The sequence below is a fragment of the Astyanax mexicanus genome, chromosome 23, assembly GCF_023375975.1.
Source record: "Astyanax mexicanus isolate ESR-SI-001 chromosome 23, AstMex3_surface, whole genome shotgun sequence".
Lineage (NCBI taxonomy): Eukaryota > Metazoa > Chordata > Actinopteri > Characiformes > Acestrorhamphidae > Astyanax > Astyanax mexicanus.
The window spans coordinates 17,167,806-17,195,316 of record NC_064430.1 but is presented as its reverse complement, the minus strand read 5'-3'; the positions used below and the strand labels follow the sequence as shown (position 1 = coordinate 17,195,316).

The following is a 27,511-nucleotide window of genomic DNA, read 5'->3' as shown; positions in this document are numbered from 1 at the left end:
ACTATTTGTATTTCTTTTCAAAGAAAAGGCAATAAAAAAAACAGTTTAAAATCATTATCTGAATATTAACTGCCTGTGTGTTGGAATACAGTAAAGATTAGCCACTGCTGAAATAAATTCTGTGTTGCAGCATTAATGTAAAAAAGCTTGTTAAGATCTTAGAGCAATATGTGCTGACTTTAAGGCGGGGGTGTCCAAAATATGATTGAATTGTGAAATTCAAAATTTGAACACTGGGTGTCGCTATCTTAAACCCAATCTAAAACGCTCCTCATCACCTTTCCTTCCTACATTACCTTTTGGTAGAACATTGCAACTTCAAAGAAACGGAAATAAACAGTAAATGTATAAGATTTTAGGCACGTTGGGAAAATTCAGTTGCCGTAATGAAGGAGTATAATATTAAGAGATTTTTGAAAAATCTTAGTTTACACAACACTGTCAAAGATAGATAATGATAGTAACTTAAGTAAAATGATGTGTAAAAGTTTGGACCCCCTGGTTTAAGACAACAACCTTTCTAGGGTTTACAATTCAAACAACAAGCAGTACAAGGAGACACATTTCTACTGTTCTTATATTTATATACAAATAAAACAATGATTACAGGCTGTTTATTACAATATTGATGAGTAAATAAATTAAGAGCAGAAAAATGTTGTTGTGCATTACGAGACCGTCCTTTGTGAACTGTGGACTGGCTGGCATTTTCTTCTGTTGTATGGAGAGATACGGTAATTCTCTGGACAAGCACATTTGAAGCTACCTCTGAGGTTCAGGCAGGTGTGCGAGCAGCCGCCGTTCTTCAACGCACACTCGTTTAGATCTGGAGGAGTGAAAGAACAATAAAAATGCTCTGAATGATCAGAAAAAAATCTGCTTGTTTGGTTCATCTAAATTATTATTTTTTCTTATTGGTGTATAAGGTCAATGTTACTCCAAACAAACAAAAACAAACGTGTCTCTGTTTTTCAGGGATTTCTTTTTTGATTTATTCTTTTTTAACAGGTGTTTAACAGGTGGCCATGCTGGCAGAAAGAGAGAGTAGGTGGAGCCATGCACTGAATTTCTTTTGACATGCCCACTCTATTACATACATCTCCTTTTGTCACGCCCATGCCTGCAGTCCTGCAGAGACCTACACTTATTTTTATTTTTATTTTTTTACAATGAATGGACCAATATAAATGCTAAAAAAAAAACACTAGGATTAAAATGTTTGTACACTGACTTCCATTCAAATAAAAAAAGTTTTTTCCTTTTTTTTTAAATTACAGTTCAGAATTTGTTATATATTTTAGATTCGTTAACATCTTAACATCTTTAGATGACAGATTTGCACATCTCTGCATTTTGTCAGTCAGCTTAATGAGGTAGAGTCACCTAGGATGGCGTTTAGTTAACAGCTGTGCTGAACTCAAGAGTTAATTACTTGAATTCACTTAATGTGTCTGAGAGCATCAGTTTTAAGAAGTTGTGAAGAGGTAGAGTTACAGGTATACAGTGAATAGCCCTATTTGAATAATGTTCTATTCAGTATTATGTCAAGAACTACTCAACTAAGTAAAGAAAAAAATACTTAAAGAAATAAAGGTCAGGCAATCCAAATAATTTCAAGAACTTTAGAAACATCTTTAAGTGCATTCGTTAAGACCATCAAAAACATAATGGTATGAGTGCTCCAAGTGGTCCAGTGGACTATGGCTTGCCATCAGCTGCCAGAACCCCGAAAGAGCACAATTGACCTTGCTCTCTCTGGCTGGGTAGGTGGCATTTTACAAGGATGATGTCAATCAAGCACAAGGAGTCAGTTAGATAACTTGTAACTGAGTCGCAGCGCTTTCCTTACGCTGTGATGCTACTCAGCAATGCTGCATCAGCATCAGTTTGAAAAGAGGTGGTGGCTGACTTCACATGTATCGAAGGAGGCATGTGCTACTCTTTACCCTCCTGGTGTTGGGGCATCACTAGTGATTACAGTACAGCTGAGCAACTGAGTGGGTAGGATATTTGGCATAGCTAAATAGGGAAGAAATACGGAATAAAAAAAAACTTTATGATGAAACTGGCTCTCATCAGGACTACCCTAGGAAAGAAAGGGGCCTCAGAATCTGCAAGTTAGCAGCACCCCAGAGTATTTTGGTTTTGTTTAACTTTAACTTTTAAGTTACTACATGATTCCTAATGTGTTGCTTTATAGTCTGGATTACTTTAGTATTCATTTACAATGTAGGAAAAATAAATAATCCTTTTTGACTGGTACTGTATTCGTTACATGCTATTGTATGTGAACTGACCCTTGCAGTGGTGTCCATCAGCATGCTGCTTATATCCCCGGGGGCAAACGCAGCGGTATGTCCCTGGCAGGTTAACACACTTCCACTCACACCTCTGCTGCTGGATCTGCTGCTGCGCCATCTCCTCACACTCGTTAATATCTGAAATGGATTTAAAACAAATGAATAAAAACAAACAAAAAAACATCAGGGCTGTGTATTATAAGTTCATGAAAAATGCACACTTTGTTAACTTTTGTATAATTGTGTCATTTTATAAATCACACATTTGATATATATATTTCAGCAAACTTGCTATAGGCTGAAATGTAAGTCTATACAATTAAACCCATTTTCCTGCTCTTTTTATGATTCCATGTGTATTTATGCTCATTTGAGCCCCCTGGTGGCTAAACTCTGAGGAGCAGTTCTAGAAGCTCACTGAGTTAATGCTGCTTTGGCTGTAGTACATTATGACCCAGTTCTCTAAAACGCTCTGCTCACTCTCTCTCAGTACTCAGTACGTACCGGTGCAGGGCTCTGTGCTGGAGCTCTCTGCTCCTGAAGCAGAGCGCCGTTTGCGATATCCTGCTGGACACTCGGAAACGCAGGCCCTGCCATCCCCAGCTACCTGATACCCGTGTGGACAGATGCAGTGAAAAGAGCCTGGGCTGTTTACACATGAACTCTCACACGGTCCACGACCTCCATTCTCCAAGCATTCATCTAGATCTGTAGAGAACAGAACATAAAGCCAGAGTAAAGAATCAGACAAAATTTCATGTTCAGGTAAAAACTTAAACCATCAACTTTTTTTAGAAGAAGGAAACCTCCTCTTAATCTTTAGTAAAAGACATTGTAAAAAAATTTTCTCTCATGTAATTTTAGAGCATTTCTATTGGTCCATTCTTTAAGAAAGTTTGACACAATTAAGTGTTTAATTTTTTTAATATGTCCATTATTAGAGAATAATCTATGCAGGCATCTACTGCATATGTGAAGTACATAAGAGCACATAGACTTTTCACTTCTTATCTGTGGTCCTAGCTCTTCTGTAACCCTTACACTATTTATTTAATTAATGTACACTACTGGGCAAGAGTTTAAGATTGCTTCTATTTTGCAGTTGTCCAGACGCAGTGCTGTATGGTCCAGACAAGCTGCTTTTTATTTTCTCATCTTAGCAATGACTTTATTATTAAATTAATTCTTCTCTTTTCTGCTTCTGCTTCTTTTCTGATTGTTGCCATTTGGGTCAGCCAGAAGGCTTCTTGAACCTGTTTTCTGATACAGGAAGAGTCCTTTGAAGGTGTAGGGAACAGAACTCACAGCTCTCTGGTTTCATCTGTAATTTCTCTAAAGAAAAGCCTCGTAATACTTTTAGTAGATTTCTCTGTGTTTCTCTGTTTTTGTTTGTTATGATTATGATGGAAGTGATGGATGTGAAACAATTTTATAAATCCAGCAAAGCTAGAAGAAAATTAAAGCTGAAAACAACTGACCGGTACAGTGTCTGTCGTCTGTGATGTTCATGCTGTATCCAGCAGGACAGTGACAATGGAAGCTGCCTGGTGTGTTAATACAGCCAAACAGACAGCGAGCTCTGCCAGTAAGCTGCACACACTCATCCACATCTAGAAGAGAATTTAATCACAAGGATTAGAAAACTTGGTAAATGTATTGCCTATAGCAAGTTTTAACTTCATAAATTTAGTAGTGATGTCAAACTTGGAACTTTGATTGATTTAATTGATTCAATTGAAGCACAGTGTTCCGATACATTGCTTCGCAGTCAGTATCAGAACTGTCCCAAAACATTTTGTTACGTCACACTGTTTAGAAAGGTTTTGAATCTTATTTATTTTTTTCCAGAGTTGTATACTAACCTCCCTTACCACACAAACCGTGCTCTTTTAAAAAGAAGGATAGCAGGGTAAGGTCACTATTGATATTTAAACTAAACAATCAGATGTACACATAAAATTTATTTATGTTCTACAAACTGTACAAACAAGCATACAAACAAAATTGTATTACTAAATATAAAATATAAATGTAGGCATTTAGCCTCTCTTGAAGACTGGTTTCTAGTTTACCCACTAGAAAGGTACCAGATAGTACATTCCATAACCTAGAATTCCTATAGGAAGCCTGATCTTGACTGATCTTCACTGATCTTGACTCTTGCAGACATGACTTCTGTGGAACAGAGAAAGAAAGCTTCAAATCTGTTACAGTGCACTTAATGAAAATGTTAAAACTGTCTCAATCTATGTGCTGACTCTTCTTTTACTAGTGTGAACTTCTTTAATTAATGAGTTAATTGAGATATTTTACTATAAACCACTTGAAAAGCATTCATCAAAGATTTTAACCTTTTCTGAGCTTTTAGGAATGTGCGTGCGTGCCACTTTAAAACAAGTACTGATGGCAAACCTAGGCTTTCTGAAGCCTTCTAACTATAAAAAAAGGTTAATTACTCGCAGCTTCATAACACAGTGGACATTATCGGCATCTGGTGGCCAAAAGCTCAGTGTTTTGTGCTTTTGTTTTTTTGTTTTTTACGGCTTAGTTGTTTCAGTGCATTTACATTACATTTAAGGTTTAAATAAAATAACTGCTAAAACGAAATGGCAGAATACTTGGCTGTTTGGATAATTGAATATATTATGTTAAGACATTACACCAAAATATATTTTGAATTAATATGAAAAACGCTTAGAATGTACCTTGATAAGGCACACTAGAGTAACTACACTTGTAATTCTAATTGCATTCACATTGTTGCTTGTCTCCCTTCACCATGTTATTAATCTTAATGTATACAAATTCTAAAATATATTATTCACATCCTCCCAAGCAGGGTTTGTAACGTTTACCTCTCTTTCTCTTTCTTTTATTTCTCTTTTTTCTCTTTTTGCACACGCACACACAATCTCCGCTAACAACCCTCGAGCTGTGCGCCAGGATTGGCTGCTTTTTAATCGTTCCCTAAAGCAGTCACGTGATTGCGTGCCGAAATGAAGCTTCGGACGTTGTTGGTCACGTGATCAATGTAGAACAAACCAAGCATCGGAACAGTGATTTGAACCAATGCGCATCGTTTTTTCGAAAGTCTCAGATTTAAGAGTAACGTCACTAAAAATAAGTATGGCTAAAATGGTCTTTAAGACCATTGATGTGTCAGAAATTGATGTTAGAAATAAAAATTGCACTATGAACATGGTTGGGTCCTAAACAGTTCTTAACTCTAAACTAATGTTTATGTATATACAGCAGTGGCGGGCAGTGCATTTCACACATGGGCCTTCAGTGGGGTTGGCAACTGTCATTAGAGACGCCTCATTCTGAATCAAATCCACCCCTTAATAAAGCCTATAAAACTTCTACTACAGCTACAGCTGCGTGATTTATAAAATCATCAATAACACCATATTACAATATTATTATGTAAAATTTTCACATCTACTTGTGAAGAATTAATGCGGAAGAGAACGCACGATGTGAAGACCAGTGTTGGGCACGTTACTTTGAAAAAGTAATTAGTTATAGTTACTCGTTACTTCTCCAAAAAAGTAACTGAGTTACTAACGGAGTTACTCCACTATAAAAGTAATTAGTTACCAGTAAAAGTAACTATCGCGTTACTTTTTATTATTCGCCCGTCAAAAAAGGAAATCAATTATGCATTTACTATTATTATTAGAAAAATAACAAAAAATAACAAACGAAAATAAACCCAAAATGTTGACAAAAATATAATCTAACGAATTTCAAAAAAAAAAAACGAAATTCTCCACACAACCAAAGAAAATTACTAAAACTTGTAATACTGAAAAAAGCGGAAAAACGCGTCTGGGGATGAAATTTAACAAACCAAGCCACACTCAAAAGAAATATGTATATATAAAACAAAATAATGGACAAAAACAACAATTTAATGCCCGTTAAAATGGTATTAATATAACAGCTTCACCAAAAGAGAATAGAGCTTAGATCGTGCCCAAAAAATCCGACCCAGCCGGAGCCCGTGCACATTCTGCCCAAGCCCGAACCATAAACTGTCATTATGAGCCCGACCCGATCCGCCCCATAAACTGTCTGTTTTCGGGCTGATTGAATGAGCGAAATATAATCAGAATTATGTTAATTAACACTGTAACATAGAAGCATAGAACTATTATTTAATTTAAATGATTTTTAAGAACAGCTACACACAATGCTGCAAGTCAAACGCGGAGGCGTTCACGTGCGCCCAGAGCTACGTGATTACATTTTTCATTTTTATTATAGTTTAATTTTATTTTGTTTTTATTTTTCTGTTCATTTTAGGGTGGGCTTGCAAGCGCGAGCGCTTTACACAAGAACTAACGGACCACGAGTGCCGCGCGCTCGGCACAACAACTCCCGCTGTACAACTCCGCTGTACAACAGCGCTTATAAATAAATTAAACACGAAAATGAGGGTATTCTATCAGTAATTTCAGTTCGTTTTAGTTAGTTTTATAAACACAAAATACAGTTCGAGATAGTTATGTTTTTCCTTTTAATTACCGTTTTTATTAGATTCAGTTAACACAAATGTTTTTCACTTTCAGTTTTCGCTATTTCGTTCGCTTTAGTGAACAATAATAATTGGTTACTTAGCAACATTGTGATTATCACACCAGAGCTTTATATAAAATAAAAATAGGAGCCCGATTTCGGGTCGGTCCTCGGGTCAGGTCGGGTTCGGGCAGAGAATCTAAGCTCTAAAAGAGAAAGCAGCAGCACCACAAAAACCGGAGCAGCTAAAAAGAGCTTAACGTCCTTAATTCGGAACTTGGCCTGTCCACGGCAATCACTGAATTGATTAGAGCACGCAAATCGTCACAATTGTGCCTCACTTCACCACGCCAAACCACAGGCACAGCGGCCAGAAGCTCAAGTTCACCGGACAGAGGAGGGGTTAACCAGGGCAAAGCGAAGTAAAAAAAAAAAAAGTTCATAGAGCTGCTAAAGTAACGTGCAGTAACGGGGTGTCGGAAATGGTAACGGCGTTATAGTTACAGTCATATTTTAAAAATAATAATTGCCATTCAGACATGTGAAAAACAGATGATCCTTTTTAATCTATTAGTCTTTCTACTTCTTAAATTATTTACATCATATCTTAAACGTTTCTGTATTAAATCTCTTCTGTAAAACTGTTACATTTACAAGCAAACTTATAAATTTCAGCACGAACATTTGCCTTTTTTTTCTTTTTCACACAGTGCTTTTTTTTTCTCTGTCCAGTCTAGTGGATTGGTTGATGCTGCCGTCTAGCCTCCTCCAGTGATGAAGACTGGAGTGCTGTGTTTGCTTATGTGCGTTATGAGATCTTATATATGTGTGCGTGTATATAAATATAATCAGTCTTTGTGGGCAAAGAGGATGAGATGACATCACTCACCAAAACGGGATCATCTGAACTGAAAGTCCATTCTCCTTTCTTTCCTCAAGAACACGTTGATAACCCTATCGTAGAAGTCAGTGTCTGTGCGTTTAAATTCCATTAAAAAGTCCCGTTCGATACTGCGGTCAAGCCAGCCCCCACTTCAAAACGCTTGGTCAAACTAGCCCCCCACGCTGTTTCTTAGAGCGCGCATACACTGAACATTGCGGCAAGCGTGAGAAGGAACACATTTCAAAATAAAAGTCCCCCCGTTAATATCACGACATTATGCTGTGGAGTGGTATTAAAAGGAATCCACATGATATCACATGTTATGTCTGATATCACATGTCAATTTCATGCAGTCCTGGTAGTACACAAAATAAAAGCCCTGTAAATTATAACAATTATGTTAATTAAATGATAATAAGACTAATAATAATAATACTAACAATACTACTACTACTAATAATAATACTTGTATGTGTCACTCACTTAATAGCAGGGCATTATAATGTGTCATTTCAAAATAAAGGCCCTTTAAATTGAAACATTTATGTAATTTTACACAATGTTTAGACTGTTATTAAAAGAAATCTGTCTGATATCACAGTTCAATTTCAGATAGTCCTGATAGTACACTACTTGTATGTTTCACTCACTTAATATCAGAAGATTTTGATGTGTCATTTCAAAATAAAGGCCCTTTAAATTATAACATTTATGTAATTTTACACAATGTTTAGACTGTTATTAAAAGGAATCTGTCTGATATCACAGGTCAATTTCATATAGCCCTGATAGTACACTACTTGTATGTTTCACTCACTTAAAATCAGAACATTTTGATGTGTCATTTTAAAATAAAAGCCCTTTAAATTGTAACATTTATGTAATTTTACATAATGTTTAGACTGTTATTAAAAGGAATCTGTCTGATATCACAGCTCAATTTTATATAGCCCTGATAGTACACCACTTGTATGTTTCACTCACTTAAAATCAGAACATTTTGATGTGTCATTTCAAAATAAGGGCCATTTAAATTGTAACATTTATGTAATTTTACACAATGTTTAGACTGTTATTAAAAGGAATCTGTCTGATATCACAGTTCAATTTCAGATAGTCCTGATAGTACACTACTTGTATGTGTCACTCACTTAAAATCAGAACATTTTGATGCGTCATTTCAAAATAAAGGCCCTTTAAATTATAACAATATTTTATTTCAACAATATTTAGACAGTTCTTAAAAGAAATCTGTCTGATATCACAGGTCAATTTCAGATAGCCCTGATAGTACACCACTTGTATGTTTCACTCACTTAAAATCAGAACATTTTGATGTGTCATTTCAAAATAAGGGCCATTTAAATTGTAACATTTATGTAATTTTACACAATGTTTACACTGTTATTAAAAGAAATCTGTCTGATATCACAGCTCAATTTTATATAGCCCTGATAGTACACCACTTGTATGTTTCACTCACTTAAAATCAGAACATTTTGATGTGTCATTTCAAAATAAGGGCCATTTAAATTGTAACATTTATGTAATTTTACACAATATTTAGACTGTTCTTAAAATAAATCTGTCTGATATCACAGTTCAATTTCATATAGTCCTGATAGTACACTACTTGTATGTTTCACTCAATTACTATCAGAACATTTTGATGTGTCATTTTAAAATAAATGCCCTTTAAATTATAACATTTATGTAATTTTACACAATATTTAGACAGTTCTTAAAAGAAATCTGTCTGATATCACAGGTCAATTTCAGATAGTCCTGATAGTACACTACTTGTATGTTTCACTCAATTACTATCAGAACATTTTGATGTGTCATTTCAAAATAAGGGCCATTTAAATTGTAACATTTATGTAATTTTACACAATGTTTAGACTGTTATTAAAAGAAATCTGTCTGATATCACAGTTCAATTTCAGATAGTCCTGATAGTACACTACTTGTATGTGTCACTCACTTAAAATCAGAACATTTTGATGCGTCATTTCAAAATAAAGGCCCTTTAAATTATAACAATATTTTATTTCAACAATATTTAGACAGTTCTTAAAAGAAATCTGTCTGATATCACAGGTCAATTTCATATAGTCCTGATAGTACACCACTGGTATGTTTCACTCACTTAAAATCAGAACATTTTGATGTGTCATTTCAAAATAAAGGCCCTTTAAATTATAACATTTATTTAATTTTACACAATGTTTAGACTGTTATTAAAAGAAATCTGTCTGATATCACAGGTCAATTTCATATAGTCCTGATAGTACACCACTTGTATGTTTCACTCAATTACTATCAGAACATTTTGATGTGTCATTTCAAAATAAAGGCCCTTCAAATTATAAAAATATTTTATTTCAACACAATGTTTAGACTGTTATTAAAAAAAATCTGTCTGATATCACAGGTCAATTTTATATAGCCCTGATAGTACACCACTTGTATGTTTCACTCACTTAAAATCAGAACATTTTGATGTGTCATTTCAAAATAAAGGCCCTTTAAATTATAACAATATTTTATTTCAACACAATGTTTAGACTGTTATTAAAAGGAATCTGTCTGATATAGCAGTTCAATTTCATATAGTCCTGATAGTACACTACTTGTATGTTTCACTCAATTACTATCAGAACATTTTGATGTGTCATTTCAAAATAAAGGCCCTTTAAATTGTAACATTTATGTAATTTGACACAATGTTTAGACTGTTCTTAAAATAAATCTGTCTAATATCACAGTTGAATTTCATATAGTCCTGATAGTACACTACTTGTATGTTTCACTCACTTAATATCAGAACATTTTGATGTGTCATTTCAAAATAAAGGCCCTTTAAATCATGAAATGAAATATGAAATTGACCTGTGATATCGCACAGATTCATTTTAATAACAGTCAAAACTTGTGTTAAAATAAAAATATTGTTATAATTGAAAAGGCCTTTATTTTGAAATGACACATCAAAATGTTCTGTTATTAAGTGAGTGACACATACAAGTAGTGTACTATCAGGACTATATGATATTGACCTGTGATATCAGACAGATTCATTTTAATAACAGTCTAAACATTGTGTAAAATTACATAAACGTTACAATTTAAAGAGCCTTTATTTTGAAATGACACATCAAAATGTTCTGATATTAAGTGAGTGACACATACAAGTAGTGTACTATCAGGACTATAGGAAATTGAACTGTGATATCACACAGATTTTTTTTAATAACTGTCTAAACCTAGTGGTAAAATAAAAGATTGTTATAATTTAAAGGGCCCTTATTTTGAAATGACACATCAAAATGTTCTGATATTAAGTGAGTGACACATACAAGTGGTGTACTATCAGGACTATCTGAAATTGACCTGTGATATCAGACAGATTTATTTTAATAACAGTCTAAACATTGTGTTGAAATAAAATATTGTTATGATTTAAAGGGCCTTTATTTTGAAATGACACATCAAATTGCTCTGATTTTAAGTGAGTGACACATACAAGTAGTGTACTATCAGGACTATATGAAATTGAACTGTGATATCAGACAGATTTCTTTTAATAACAGTCTAAACATTGTGTTGAAATAAAATATTGTTATAATTTAAAGGGCCTTTATTTTGAAATGACACATCAAAATGTTCTGATTTTAAGTGAGTGACACATACAAGTAGTGTACTATCAGGACTATCTGAAATTGAACTGTGATATCAGACAGATTTCTTTTAATAACAGTCTAAACATTGTGTAAAATTACATAAATGTTACAATTTAAATGGCCCTTATTTTGAAATGACACATCAAAATGTTCTGATATTAGTTGAGTGAAACATACAAGTTGTGTACTATCAGAACTATATGAAATTGACCTGTGATATCAGACAGATTTATTTTAATAACAGTCTAAACATTGTGTTGAAATAAAATATTTTTATAATTTAAAGGGCCTTTATTTTGAAATGACACATCAAAATGTTCTGATTTTAAGTGAGTGACACATACAAGTAGTGTACTATCAGGACTATCTGAAATTGAACTGTGATATCAGACAGATTTCTTTTAATAACAGTCTAAACATTGTGTAAAATTACATAAATGTTACAATTTAAAGGGCTTTTATTTTGAAATGACACATTATAATGCCCTGCTATTAAGTGAGTGACACATACAAGTATTATTATTAGTAGTAGTATTATTAGTATTATTATTATTTAATTAACATAATTGTTATAATTTACAGGGCTTTTATTTTGTGTACTACCAGGACTATATGAAATTGACATGTGATATCAGACATAACATGTGATATCATGTGGATTCCTTTTAATACCACTCCATAGCATAATGTCGTGATATTAAGGGGGGGACTTTTATTTTGAAATGTGTTCTTTCTCACGCTTGCCGAAATGTTCAGTGTATGCGCGCTCTAAGAAACAGCGTGGGGGCTAGTTTGACCAAGCGTTTTGAAGTGGGGGCTGGCTTGACCGCAGTCGTTCGATGGCCATGGAGGCTAGCGCTGAAAGTCGAGCCTGTCCTGTCGTGTTTCCCGCTGCCTTGGTTAGGCAAGCCAAATTGGAAAATCCGCTATGGCTCCAAACGCCTTGGCGATCAGTACCAAACAACAGACACTCCCAACAATACAGCTTGCCGTTTTCCTCGGATCCCGTAAGCCAGGGGTATCGTTCGTAATTTGCAGATTGGAAGTGGCGGACAAATCCTTTCCCGGCTTGTGTCAGGTTCGCTAACTTCGGAGTTAGCCGCCCTTTCTGTACGATGTCCAGCTTCTCAGTAAAAGTCCTCCGGGCAAATGGCCGCAACAATAAATTTGCCACCAAATCAACTTCTCCTCCTCCTTCAGCCATTGAGGTTTTGTGTATAAAGCGGAAATTTTCCTAACAACTATTAATAACTCAACTATATCTTATAAAGCTCCTCAATATTCGTGAATTCAGTAACTCGACTAGCACTAGCACTCAATGTATTTTTTTTAGCATCAGACGACGAGGCGTCATGTCGAAATCTACCCAATCGTCGAACGTGATTAAAATGACGTTTCCATATGTCTGCTTAGAGCCAATCAGACCACATACGCCTGCAATGGGCTGTTGCGGGTAAATCAGGGACAGTCTAATATCATTGGTTCGGGGTTCGCTACTAATACAGTCGATCTAGATGTAGTTAGGGCCAGCAGACCCGATTGTTCTGGCCTCCCGGCAGCTTTTCTGCCTGGCAACCAATGATAGCTGAAATATGATTGGTTAAATGCGTTAATATGAAAATACACGGCTGGCAGCAGCGCAGCCAGGGGAAAGGAAATGGACAGACAATAAAATAGATGAAAATGAAATAAAATAAACAATAATTAAGAAAATCACAAATAGATGTTCATTTTATTTTGTTTAAGATATTGTTTAGGCCAGCAGAGAAGGCCTTGCAGGCCCTGACGGCCCACCACTGATATACAGGGAACTTTTTGTAGGCCATCAGTGTGTAAAGAAAGTTGCATTGACAGCAAAACATCCCAGAGATTGATCCTTTCACCCCCATGCTTAACAGCTGGTACAGAATATTTGGAGTAAAATGATTCACTTTTGGTCATTAGATTTCTAGGCTGAAGCTTGTTTTAGTGTGGTATCTGATAACCAATATAAAGGCTTAGATGAAGGCTCCAGAGGTTTGTAAGGGATTGTGATAAACTGAGATGCTGCAGGTGTTAGTGTTAGTGTTGCCAACTCCTCAGTAAGAAAAGTAGCTATTGGCTATCCTAAAAGTAGCTAAGTGGCGTCATCGCCGAATTTGCATAATACATGTTTTTGAAGCTGTAAAGGATCGACCTTGTGGGAGAGAAAGTAAGTAAAAAAAAAACACCCTAAATATGTTAGAAATGTTACAAATGAATTTTAACCAATGAACAACTTCTTCTGCTTTTAAATAGGCAGTCACTTCTCAAAATAACTTAATTTTACGTAAATGACATCAGTTTTTTATGTTATATGAGCAGCAGTTGGCAGACACCGGAACTGTTATTCTACTTTATTCTTTTTTTTTTTTAGGATTTCTTAAGTTTTCTTTATTTTTAAACCTATTATAGAAAAATTGTTCAATGATGAGCTACATAGCTGTTTAGCTTTTTACAAAGAGGGAGACACTGTGGTTGAGGTGAGTGACAGGCTACGTGGTGAATGCGGTGTGTGAGTGACTGAGGCTGTGTGAGTTAAATTCAGTGATTTCTTTTCGTGTCACTGAAGACACATTAATATTTACACCCTGCTCTGTAAATAGGGGGCGGGGTCAGTCAGCGGCGGCTTTGGGCATGCGCAGTTGATTTACACTGTGTTCGTGGAGCGGTGAGGTTCTGCTCTGACTGCGAGACTGCAACACAGGTGAGTGTTTCCTTGCCGCTCTCACCTTTGACTTGCTCAGCAGGGGTTTAATCATGGTTTTTATTGATTTTTGTAAAGTTGTAAACAGCATTATACACTTCCGCCAGGCAAGAACCCAAGCTTGAGTAAATTACACAAGCTAACTACCTAAAAACAGCCACTAATAAAACTTTGATTTAACTATATTTCTGAATAAATTCCTTAGTAAGCTATGTTTTTCACTTTGTTCTTTAAAAATTGGCACAGTTAAAAAGAAAGATGCCAGACAGGATGATGGGTTTAGAGCTCACCGGTGCAGGACATCCTGTCTGCAGAGAGTTGGAAGCCAGCGCTGCAGCTGCACCTGTATGAGCCAAAGGTGTTTTCACAGACCTGCTGGCACTGGTGCAGGCCTTCCACACACTCATCCAGATCTACAAAACAAACACAAACTCAACCATATAATCACCAGTGGATACAGCCACACAAAACAGTAATTGAAGTATTTTTTTCTGTCTGTGCGGTAATATCATTCCTTCAAAATTAATGGGCACGCTAAACTGATAAAGGATGTTTGCTCTACATTGCTCCAAATGTAGGCCAAAAATAGAGTTTTTAACCTCAAGACAATTTGTAAAAATAGTGGCCTAACAGGGTACTAGAGTCTTTTTTCAATCCAAGAAAAGAAAAAAAAATCACCACCTGGATTTAACTAAGTAAATGATCTGGGGTTGCTGCAGTTGGTCTTCAGGTCTAGGTTCAGCAACAGTATGTGCTGAAAGAATGAGGTCAGCTGAATACCTGAATAAACTGTATATAGACCAGGGGCCGGTTTTTCAAAACTTTTAATCCTAAATACATTTTTCCACATAATCAAATCCCTTTTCCTATCAAAATAATCAGGTGTTGTCCATGTTTTTTTTAAAACATATTCAGACTGAATAGAATTGATCCAGGTATCACAGGATAAGGATTTCTAGATCTGGATTTTCTCTTTTAAAACCCCTTTATGTGGCCATCTGCTGGACGAATTGTGTTTTTTTCTGTTAGTGAGTAAGAGATATCTTTAATGAACCACTTTAAGAGAGATTTTTGTTTTATTTGAACACCTAATAATTACTGTCCTTTTCAGAAGACATGGTAAACACATCACAATGGCTTGAAAATGAATTAAATTTCAATTATCACACGAGAAATAAAGGTTTAACATGACATTTCTCATCCAACAGGCTAAAGTGGTGGTTGCAGCAAGTCAAAAACATTTTTCAAGTGTAATCCAACTAAATTCATTTATTTCTGTCTGATAAGTTTTTTTAAAAAATGGCCCCAGGTTATTCCATCAATGGATTTTTTCTCCCCTGATGGCACGGGCATATTCTAAGATGACAATGCCAGGATTCATGGGGCTGGAATTGTGAAAGAGTGATTCAGGGAGCATGAGATCATCATTTTCACACATGGATTGAGAGTTGAGTTCACCACAGAGTCCAGATCTTAACCTCAGGCTTTGTGCAACGGTCAGACTCATCATAAATACAATGATCTTGGTGAAAAATGAATGCAACACTGGATTGAAATCTTGTGACATTGCAGAAGCTTATTGAAGCAATGCCACAGCGAACGCATGCTGCAATCACAGCTAAAGGTGGTCCAACCAAATATTAGATTGTGACCTTTTTTTTCTGGTTGCAACTTTTTTTTTATTTTGGCCTGGCAGTGTTTTTGGTCTAATATATTCACTTTAATCGTTCCATTCCAAAAAATTATTTTTGGTGCACATTTGAGTATGTTTGACTGTATGTTAAAATTTCACACAATGTGAAAGTTGCGAGATTTTGAAGACATTGAGCACAACACCAGGTTTTTTACACACATTCACTATCTAGCTGATCTAGAGAGCAGGTTCACTTTTTAGGGGTGTTCTTACTAGCCAAGAAACTGCACATTAGCACAAACCCCTCATTCCTGTTAGTAACAGATAACTCATCACACACTGCTGTGGTGTGCTGCTCCTTGGCCATATTACATGTTGCAAACCACATGCATCACATCTGTCAGTGAGGTACTACTGTAGGTGACTAATATGTATATTAGTAGATTGATGGGCAGGATCTGTATTAGCGTTATTTCAGTTATTTCAGAGCACTGTTCTAATCGCTAATCTCTGAACTACTGTTAAGTGTCATCAAATTAGTTGATTGTGCCAAACACAAGATTTTATGGATAGTTTGCAAAATTCTTTATTACCAGTGAAAAGATTATGGGTTTCAAACAACCATGTTTTTATAAGAAAGGGAAAACACAGTCTGGGTTTCCAGGTGTCACATGCTTTAGGCTAAAAGTCTGAACCTTCCACACCCAAATAGTGAGGAGATTAGTCTTGCACCCAGCCACATCAAAAAAAAAAGACCAAAATGGCCATTTAAAAAATACATAAATTTATCTGAAAATGGCAGAAAAAGATAAGTGGAAAGCCAAAACAGTTTATACAGACCAATTATTTTGTAATATTGCAGCACTTCCTTTAATACTGTTTTTTTTCAGCAGTGCTGGCCTGGCAGCCCCATACTCCAAACCTTCCTGCCCAAGGTCGGGCTCCAAAAAATCTGTGACATAGGTCTATGTTTTTTAATGCTTTATTTTATTTTCTATAAAGCTATAGGAAAGTAACAAATCACACTGTAATCGTAAAAAGAAAATGTTATAACCACCTTTTTTTGCCACTATGGTCTTTGGATATTGCTTGACACCTAACACATACAAACACAAAAATCTGATTTTATTTGATAAAAAATAAAATGTTTTAATCTTGAAATGAACAGATCTAAAAAATCTAAATATGGGCTTTTAGGCTTAGTAGCATGGTTGTTCCTCCATGCTGTAGTTTCTGCTTATGCTTTATCAATTTAAAGCCACAACAATTACTTACGGATTGTATGGTTCTGTCTGTATCCATAAGTTTTTGGAGAATAAAAGCAAATATGGACAAAATAAATTCACAGTTCAGACAGAACGTCACATTTTCATTCTGTTCTGGTTCTCTCATGTCTGTCTTTTTCTGTCTCTCCTGTGTGCTCTGCTAAACGTGGACCTGTGTGTTCTGCCCGTTTCTCCACCTCCGTCTTTAGTGTTAACACCTGTATTAATTTTGTAACTCCGCCCTCTCGTTACCTATCCCCAGGTGTTTCCTGTTGCCCGAGTGTATTTATAGCCTCTTTATTTCAGTGTCCCTTCTTGGTTCTGGTATGCTTTTAACAGTCCTGTCTGTTTGTGTATCTTGTTTTGAGATTGGTTTGGTTCATTGTTTGTTTTCTTTGTTAATAAAAAAACTATCACCTACATCTGACACAGAAAGCTCTGTGTCATATCACTCACATTTCAGAGAACAAATGCATATTAAAATCATATCTTTTAACTGAAAGATTTAACAAAATAGATCTTAACAAAAGAAGATTTTAACAAAATATTATACTTAAAGGTGAGTATGTATATAATTTTAAATAATAAGACCAAAACCTTTTTGTGCTGCCCAAAACTAGTGCCCTGGCTTCTTGTTATAAAAGCAGAGTTGCTTTAAATGTATCACTGAACACCTTGGAATCACGACAGCAGAGCTTGTCCCGTACCTGTTGTGTCTTGTCTACATGCCGCCTCTCAAAGCTACAATAATACCATGCTGTGTTGTGGGTCAAGAATTCACAGCCTCAGGGCAGCTCTCTAAAGAGACACAGCCTAACTGCATTTAAGAGCCTTTAAGCACAGCTATTTGCTAACAGATACATGTATGTTAAGATGCTATGCTACAGACAGGTGATCAAAGGGTGCAATGACACTTTGGAAATATAATAGTAGTATAATTACCTGAAGCATCCATTAACCAAGAACTCTAAAGATAAAGAGTGCTGAAAGGAAAAAAGGCTTTGTTCTGTTGACACTGATATACAATCCCATGTCAAATTTCTGTTAGTGTAAACAGTGAAGTGAGTAAATAATTATCTAAAATCCAAAGGTGAACTCAATATTAAAAGCAAGAAAGAAACACTATTTTAAGCAAAAAGAAAAAATACACAGTTTGGGAACCAATCTGAAACTGTATTTGTGTTATTTGTAGAAATATAACAGTTTTTAAACAACAACTGATTTTGTACCAAGTTCTGTTAGACCAAAGCATGATAAATCCACCCTCATGGTTAACAGCCTTTTCTGAATACTGCAACAAAAAATACTTGTATTTATCTTATGAAACTTTGAGTCAAAGCAAACATTTCAGCAAACATTCACCACTTGGTGCAGCAACATGCTTAAATTTCAGTTAAATTTCAGTTCAGTTGTATCTGATTGTTGCTGCACTGTTCTTTTTTCAGGTCTGTCCACAGCTTTTTTAAATGAATAATTCAAAGTACTGATAACTGGTAACATTGTTTAAAGAGTAATAGGAATAATACCAATTTCACACAAGACTGTCAAGCGACATAGTCAAAGACAAGCCTTACCACTGCATCTGACCGCTTAATGAGTCTAAATTGTAAATAGTTGTATTCATTGTAATAATTTTTCCTAACCTTTATCTTCTTTATCTTCCAAATAGCATCCTTCCCTTTAGATAATGGGTATATAAAAAAAAATTGTATTAACTGGTCTTTTATAACTAAATAATTTCGGTCAAAAATATCTTGGGAACATTTATGTTAAAATTGTGCTCCTTTCCGCTTTCTGTCTCTCACCTCGACAGGTGAGCTGGTCCTCCAGCAGCAGAAAGCCAGGTTTGCAGTGACACTCAGCTCGATTCTGATCATTCACCTGACACACCTGAGAGCAGCCGCCGTTATTAGAGGAGCATGGAGTTTCCTCTGCAGGGATGAAAACAAAGGGTTAAATCAGAGACAACAATCAGTTAAATGCTCAAAATTGATCATAAATATACACTGTACGAACAAAAGTATTTTGGACACCTGCTCAGTCATTGTTTCATCTAAAATCAGGGTTATGTTTTATCAAAGTAACTGTTGCTGTGGTATCTACAATAGTTGTTATACATTTTCTAAGTGCTATGATATACCAAGCTATAGTGTTTTTTTCTGGTGTTGCCAGGTGGTTGCTATAGATTACCAATTAGTTGCTATGGTGTTATCTGGTGATTGATATAGAGTTGCTAAGTCATTGCTATTGTATCCCAGGAGAGATACATTGCTGTGGTGTTGCTTAGTGGTTGCTAGGTGATTGTTCTTTTGGTGCCAGGCAGTTGCTAGGTGGTTGCTATGGATTCCCAAGTGGTTACTATGGCGTTGCTAGGTGGTTGCTATGGCATAAACTGTGGTTGCTATGGAGTTTGCAAAATCATAGCTATGGAATTTCAGGTTGCTATGGTGTTGCTAAGTGGATACTACATGGATGCTACAGTATGACAAGGTAAATGTGTCTGCATTTCAGGCTGTTGCTGTGTTTTTTCTTGATTTTTGCTATTGTGTTGCTTTTTGGCTGCTAGGTGACAGTTTTGGTGTTGCCAGGTGGTTGCTTTGATTCCCAGTTGGTTTTGATGCTGTTGCTAGGTGTTTGCTATGGTTCCCTAGGTGTTGCTAAGTGCACAATATATGGATGATACAGGAATTTGGAAAGGTATTTCAGGAGGTTGCCATGCTATGATATTGGTAAGTGGTTGCTATGATATTCATGGTGGGTGTTATGGTGTTGCTACGTAGTTGCTATAGTATCCTAGAAGGTGGTTGAAGTGATGATGCTAACTGGATGATACATGGGTGATAGGAAATTGTCTTTGTTTTCAGGAGGTCGCTATGCCATGATGTTGCTTAGTGATTGGTACGGTGGTTGCTAAGCAGTATACTAAACATTTTTGCCAATGCATATATCTGTTACAGACGAGAACTAACCTGTGTACATGTGTTTTTAGCAGTGCAAGACCCATGATAGACAGAGACAATTCAAAAAACGATTTATTTCCAGCAGAAAGCCACATGCGCATATATTCCCAGTCTCCTCCCAGTCTGACTTAATGGTTTTACCTTATGAGACCTTGGCAGTCCAAAAAAAGAGCTGCTCAAGCTCTTCTTTACTACAAACTACAAATCTTCTCTAGAGCAGTGATGAGTGAGGTTGTGAGGTATATACTATATCTCAGAGAGCACCTGTTAGATGTCTGGCTGTTCTTTTATTTTAGTTTAAATTGAGAAAAGCGATAAACAGATGTGAAACCCTTTGCTGTCCTGAATAAGGTAACGAGCTAAACAGAGAGACTGAGGTCAACGGCGGGCAGTAAACACGGCCTGCAGGTCAGCATGGTGTGCGGTTTAGAGCCACACTGGACCTGTCGAGTTAAGGAGATTGCAAAGGGCTTCTCCCATGTTCTAACTCACACTGAGAACAGGAATGCAATAAACCGAAAACTGTAATAGAAAAAGTGGAAGAGTAAGATGCTTTACTGCCACTATGGTTTACAGCACAGTAAAAAAAAAACACCATATTAAAGCACATCTGCTTCCAGGTAGTTGTTACAGTATTTCAATTTGTTTCTAAAGTGCTGCTCCTTGGTTATTAGTGTGTTACATGGTGGTTGCTATGAAAACGCAGGTGGTGGCTATAAAGTTGCTATGTATTTACTAGGTGCTTGCTTTGGAGCTGTTAGGTGGTCGCCATTGTATCTCGGGTGACTGCAATGGTGTTGGAAGACTGGAAGGGCCATCATCTTGTTGACAGGCCGTAACCGAAGAATAGTCCCCCCAAATCTGGGGTGAGTAAGGGGGAAGGTGTTATGGGGTTAACCATATCCAGATATGGTGCAGACTTTTCTAGGCTCAGAGGCATCAGTGGGATCGACCACAATTGTGGTCAAGAGAATCAATATTTCAGATTTTTGGAAGCAATGATCAGCTCTATCTGCCGTTCCCGCCTAAAGAACCTTCGATCTCTGCACAGATATTACAGTGCCTCTCAGACATATCCGCACGGATCACCTCCAGCTAAATCTTTCCAAAACGGACCTTCTGGCTATATCAGCAAAACCATCTACCCAACACAACTGCACCATAACCATCGACTCACTTTCACTCTCACTCTCCCCGACAAAGGTTGCTGGGAACCTGGGTGTTCTGGTTGATGACCAGCTCTCCTTCACCCACCATTTTACCATTTCTAATGCAACAGGCCACTCAACTCTTGTTACAAGCAGTGGTCATCTCACGCTGATCATCTCACGTGATAACAGAACAGGTTCCTATCTACCTGCACTTACTCCTGAAAGCTTACGTTACCTCCCGGCCGCTGCGCTCCTCCAGTGAACAACGCCTTGCTTTCCCAAACATTCACACAAAACAATCCACTGTTCTTATACAGAGTTTTAGGAAACTCCTGAAGACAGAGCTCTTCAAAGAGCACCTACTCTTCTAACACCTCTAACAAACTAACTTCAGACACAACTACTTATAACCTTACTTATTTCCTGCTCCCCACTATTTCCCTTTGGCCTTCTTCTGAACTTTTATGTCCTCTATTACTAAATGTTTATCATTATTGTAAGTCACTTTGGACAAAAGCATCTTCTAGATGTAATGTAATCTAATGTAATGATGGGATAAATGCTTTAGTTCCTTGAAGGTACATTACCGTAGCTTTACTACGTCTGGAATGATGAAATTACAACATTACATTTAATTTAGACATTTCTGTCCCCAAAAGTAATGTTCAGCTTGATTTAATCAATCAAAAAAACATAGTCTTACCTATGCACATGGGTGTAACTCCACTCCACTGCCTGTCCTGTAGACAATAGCTGTAAACATCACCGTTGGCCAGTGTATAACCAGAATAACAGGCATACTGGACATAATGCTTATACTGGAATGGGGAAGGGTTCGCTATCGTACGGAAATAGAACGTCCCATGAACAGGCAGAGGAGGGTATGGACACACTGGGCGGCGTTTTCTGGTTAGGAGTCCTGGGATGTCTGGTGTGTCCGTAGTAGGATTGTGCATATCTGCCGAGTCTAGCGTTTCACTAACCACCACACTGGGATTGCTTGTTGCAAGGTTAATTTCCTGACCATGACTGTTGGTCACTGGGGTCTTGTGTTTTAGAGTCAATGGACTCAGAAGAGTTTGGATGTTTACAGATCTTGATACATCATTTAATTCTCCATCTTTGTGACTGAGCACCATTTTATAAACGTCTATAGATCCTGCGGAATCCTCATCCCCACTGGTCAGCTCCATGTGTGTGCTGCTCTCTGGTGAATGTTGGACATGTTGTAGATAAGGATCTTTGGTAGGAACATCTGGAGACTCTGTCAGATGCTGGGCAGGGGTCTGCAGGGTGGATGCTGTCGACACTTCCGTCCTGGGGAGTAAATCTTCATCAGACCTTGTTGTTAAACTTTCATGGAGAGGAAGTTCTCCATCATGGACCACAGCAGGGATAAATAGGGAGGAGGTGACCAGGAAGGGTTTTAAAGAGGTTATTAAGGAAAGGGGCTGATTTGTAGATTCTGGGAGGTCTGGAAAGCTGGTTATTAAGGTAAGGGGCTGATTTTTAGATACTGGATGGTCTGAAAAGCTGGTTATTAAGGAATGGGGATTGTTTGTATATTGTGGAAGGTCTGAAAAGCTGGTTGGAGAGAGAACACTGCTTCTATTCACAGGATCAGTAAGAGTATCATGGGAGGTGGTAGAATCTTCTTGAAGAGAAGGTTGTGTTGGGTTGCTGGTGCTATAAACAGATGATATTTTACTATCCTTCACTTCTGGAAAGCTTGTAGTTGTAATCCCAACCAGAGAATGTTTGTCAGGACTGCTTGTATTGACTTTGGATTGTGTTGACTGTAAATTAGGAGCTTCTGCAGCCAAGAGATCATCTTCTCCTGGAAATGATGTGACTGGATTGTTGTATTCGCTTTGAGCTGCTGATGTGAAGTCATGATTTTTCTTATCTTCGTAATTTATGGTTGATGGAGAAAGCATCTGATCCAGGTTCCCTGCTGGAGTAAATTTTGGTAAATTGGCTGACTCTGTAGGTCTTGATAACAAGGGAGCAGAGGTTAGACCGTTCGTTGGGACTGTTGAGACTGTAGTATCCAGCAACGTAGCTTCAGGTGGTGTTTGAGTAACAGGATCCACCTGGTTGATCAGCCTAGTGATCATCTTAGTAAGTCCCCCTGTTCCTCCCTTTGCTTGTGTTGTAGCTTTGTCAGAGCAAAGTTTCTTCTCAAGCTTCTTCTCTGAAGGTTTCTGAGAAACCTTCAACACATCTCCACTTAGGAAGGGTTTGGGCTGAGGAACTTCAAGAAAGGAAGGTTTTAGAAATGCTTCTTTGGAGGCTGTGTGAGCGATTGTGTTGAAACGGTTCTTCAGACTGGACAGAGAGTTCGGGTTCAGTTCCACACTGGGTTTGTAGATAGAAGTCTGCTTCAAATGAAAAGAGCTCATGATGTCTGACTCTGAAAAACAAAAGATGCAAAATTAATTGCATTGGCTGTAAAATTATACCATATGGACCAAATATTTGCTTTAATAGCTTGGGAGTCCAAATGAATACACTTCACTGCTTTATTTTTGCCTTAATTAGTTCCAGAACAAACTAACAAGCAAATTATTTAGGACCAAATCATCATAGGTACAGTTGTTTAAAATAACAAATATATGTACCGTATTTTTCACACTATAAGGAACACTTAAAATCCTTTAATTTTCCTAAAAATTGTCAGTGCACCTTTAACTTTACCTGTTCAGAGGTGAGTATTATCAGCCTGTAGCCTGCTCCTAAACCCAGCTAGCATTGCTGGAGCAGCATAAGCATTACCCACTAACGGTTATCCGCAAATGCTAATGGTCCAGCCTTAGTGCTGGAGAAATTTGGGAATCTAAGCTTACTGAAAATAAACAGAAGCGCTTTACTCACCCAAATAAACAGTTTTCAGAATAGAAATCTGTGTAATTTAACATCCAGCGTTAGCTTAGCTTTACTTAACTTAGTTAGCTTCCTCCCCCCCACAACACCAAGACCTGCTAAATGAGAAGTTCCATATAATGTCTCTTAAAATGCCTTATAATCCTGTGCGCCTTATGAATGAAAAAAGGCCAGAAAATAGACCTTCATTGATAGTGCGCCTTATAGTGCGACAAAATATGGTATATCATATTATACATCTCTTCCAATCATTAACAGTCTAACTGGGATCATTTACCTTTACACACAGGCATGGTGCCATTCCAACTCTTGCCCTTGCAGTACAGCAGAGCAGAGCCGAAGAGCCTGAAGCCACTGTCACATGTAAAACGGACCACTGAGGAATCTGGTGAAACCTCCCTGTTCCCGTGCAGGATCTCACCAGGGCTGGGGCATCCTGGAGCTGGGGTGGGGGAGTAATCAAAGAAAACAAATCACATGCATACAGTGCATCCAGAAAGTATTCACAGCGCTTCACTTTTTCCACATTTTGTTACGTTACAGCCTTATTCCAAATTATTCCAAAATCCTCAAAATTCTACACAAAATACCCCATTATGAGAGTTTTGAAAATTTATTAAAAATAAAAAACTAAGAAATCACATTTACATAAGTTTTCACAGCGGTCGCCATGAAGCTCAAAATTGATACTGATTCATAACTGATACTGAATTGTTAATAGTTTATCCTAAATAATATACAGTAGTTATCTTATTTTTTACTATAGTATATATAGAATATTTCAGATATCTACTGTTAAATAATTTAGAGGAGTTACTGAATTATTTGTAATTGATTCTAATCCATTTTAAGTCTCTGAATAAATTATAGTAGATGCTGAATCAGTTAAGTATTTTTTGTAGTTATTGAATCATTTATAGTGGATACAGAATCATTTATAAAAGTTACTGAATCATTTGTAGCAGATACAGATGAATTTAACATTTATACCGAATCATTTGTAGTTTCAGAATAATTTACAGTAGCTACTAAATAATTAGTATATACATGTACTAAACAATTTAAGTTATGGAATCATTTATAGTAGACACAGAATCGTTTATAAAAGTTACTGAATCATTTACAGTAGCTACTGAATCATTTAAAATATATACTGAACCATGTGTAGTTACTGAATCATTAATAGTAGCTACTGAATCATTTAGTATATTCATGTACTAAACAATTTATTGTAGTATTGCTATTTAACACACACACACACACACACACACACACACACATATATATATATATATATATATATATATATATATATATATATATATATATATATATATATATTGAATCATTTATTGTTGGACACTGAATCTTTTAAAGTAGACACAGAATCGTTTATAAAAGTTACTGAATCATTTGTAGCAGATTAATTTAACATATACACTGAATCATTTACAGTGGACACAGAATCACTTAATATAGATATTGAGTCATTTGTAGTAGATACTGAATCACATGTTTAATTATTTATAGTGAACACAAAATTATTTAATATAGATACTGAATCATTTCAAGTAGACTCTAAATTATGTGTAGTAGCTGCTAAATTATAGGTCTTAAAATAAAAAAAAAAATAGTAAATTCCAAATGTAAAATTTTCATAAACCTGCATAATGAAAGTTTGCACAACCAATATAATAAACACCAAACATGTAATAATGACTGACCGACACAAAGGGGGGGTTCTCTGGCCCACTGCCCAGACACACAGCTGCTGGTGCGGTAGCCGTGAATCCTGAAGCCTGGGTTACAGCTGAAGGTAACATACAGCCCCCCATAGCGAAAAAACGTGCGACCATTCTCCAGATGCCTGAATCCACTGCAGCCATCATCTGCAAAGCCTTGATGAAAACAGTGATAATGATAATGATGATATATGCACAGACAGAAAATCAGCCAAAATATTAAAGCTATTTGTTGCACATAAAAAGTGCATACATTGAAGTATCTATTTAGCTAAAACGACCTACACATTCATTATTGTGTAATGGTCTCATGGCCAGTGAGTGAACTGGGGCTCTGCAGGCCACCCTACCTGGAGCCAGTGCCCAATGCAGGGCCAGCAGTGCTGTCAGCAGTGTAGCAGCAACAGCTCCCATAGACATCCAGCCCCCTCACTCCCTGTGCTGAGACTGAACAGCTCTCAGACTGACAGCAGACCAGCAGGAGGAATGCTGTGGAGATGGAAGAAAGGGGAGGGGAAAAGAAGGGAGGAGACAGGACAGAATATTCTACAACTCCAAACTCCTGCAGGCCATTAAAAAAACAAGACAGAGGTAGTTAGTGAGCAGAACATTATGGGATTTATTATGAGAATACTGCAATTTTTGGCTCTTATAAATTTAAACAAATTAACTTAGGATTTTAATTTTGAATTCTAAATTGTTCAGGATATGCAGCTCTGGAAAAAAATAAGAAACCACTTAAAAATGATAAGTTAAAACCTCTGGAATATAATCAAGAGGAAGTTGGAGGATCACAAGCCCTCAAACCAAGCTTTCTGCACCAGGAGTGGCATAAATTTATCCAAAAGCAGTGTGTAAGACTGGTGGAGGAGAACATGCCAAGATACATGAAAACTGTGATTAAAAACTAAAAGAATTCATATTGAATTCTGCTGTGATTTGGGCAGCCGTGGTTTTAAGTTTTTTGGATACAGGCTGCTCCAATTTAGTCATGAATCCTCCCACACTAAAATGACAGGTGTTTCAGTTTCATTGTCCAACCCCTGTACTTAGGCCTAAAGACAAGAATAACTAAATTAAGTTAAATTTTAAAAAATGTTAATGTTTTAAAATGAATTAGATTTTTGTTTATTTATTTAGTTATATGCATCTTTAGTAGTATTTTATCAATGCCAAAGTACATCCTTTTTTAATTTAAAGTGTGTGTAAATGCAGCAAGGTGGAACAGGAATCAGAATAAGCCTAATAATGAGTCTCATAAAAGCCCATCTTACATCATCGTCTGATACTAGTGAGAACTGTCTGGTACAGAGCCACTGACTGGTAATGAGTGTAGAAAAAAAATACATGAGCTTTTAAATGACTCCGGCTTGTGAAATGATTTGACTCAAGATTTTTGGGGAGAGGAAGGTTAGTGTTCTCAAATTAGATAATTAATTAGCTTTTAAATTTCAGGTGTTTTTTTTTTTTTTTTGCAAGCTGCATTTCCTGTTCTGTCTTTTAGAATGCGTAAATACTGGATGTGTAAAAGCACAGTGCGTAAAAGCGCACAATACATGTAAACAGAGAGACTAAAATCAAGGACAAAATAAAAATACAAGCACATAATTTATCTGAGATGTAGATTATTAACAACATATTAATCTGCTAAATGGATCCGGACCCTGTCACTTTAGCTCTACAGATCACAATATTATTATTTAATTACTGACAGACGCGTTCTTTACTGTTTACCAATAGATGACACGTCTGCTCATTAATTTGT

The 27,511-nt window shown here is 36.5% G+C and overlaps 1 protein-coding gene across 1 annotated transcript; it reads right to left on the bottom strand.

Annotated features, from left to right (window-relative positions):
* Positions 1-563: 563 nt before the first annotated feature.
* On the bottom strand, positions 564-26,244 carry si:dkey-163f14.6 (uncharacterized). The gene is made up of 10 exons (XM_022668205.2): positions 26,097-26,244; positions 25,729-25,902; positions 24,282-24,446; positions 21,825-23,534; positions 18,816-18,941; positions 14,403-14,525; positions 3,779-3,910; positions 2,805-3,008; positions 2,298-2,438; positions 564-826 (listed from the first exon to the last, which is right to left on the bottom strand). Exons 1-10 carry the CDS (start codon positions 26,164-26,166, stop codon positions 669-671), a joined length of 3,003 nt encoding a protein of 1,000 aa, XP_022523926.2. The 5' UTR covers positions 26,167-26,244; the 3' UTR covers positions 564-668.
* Between the last annotated feature and the right edge of the window lie 1,267 nt (positions 26,245-27,511).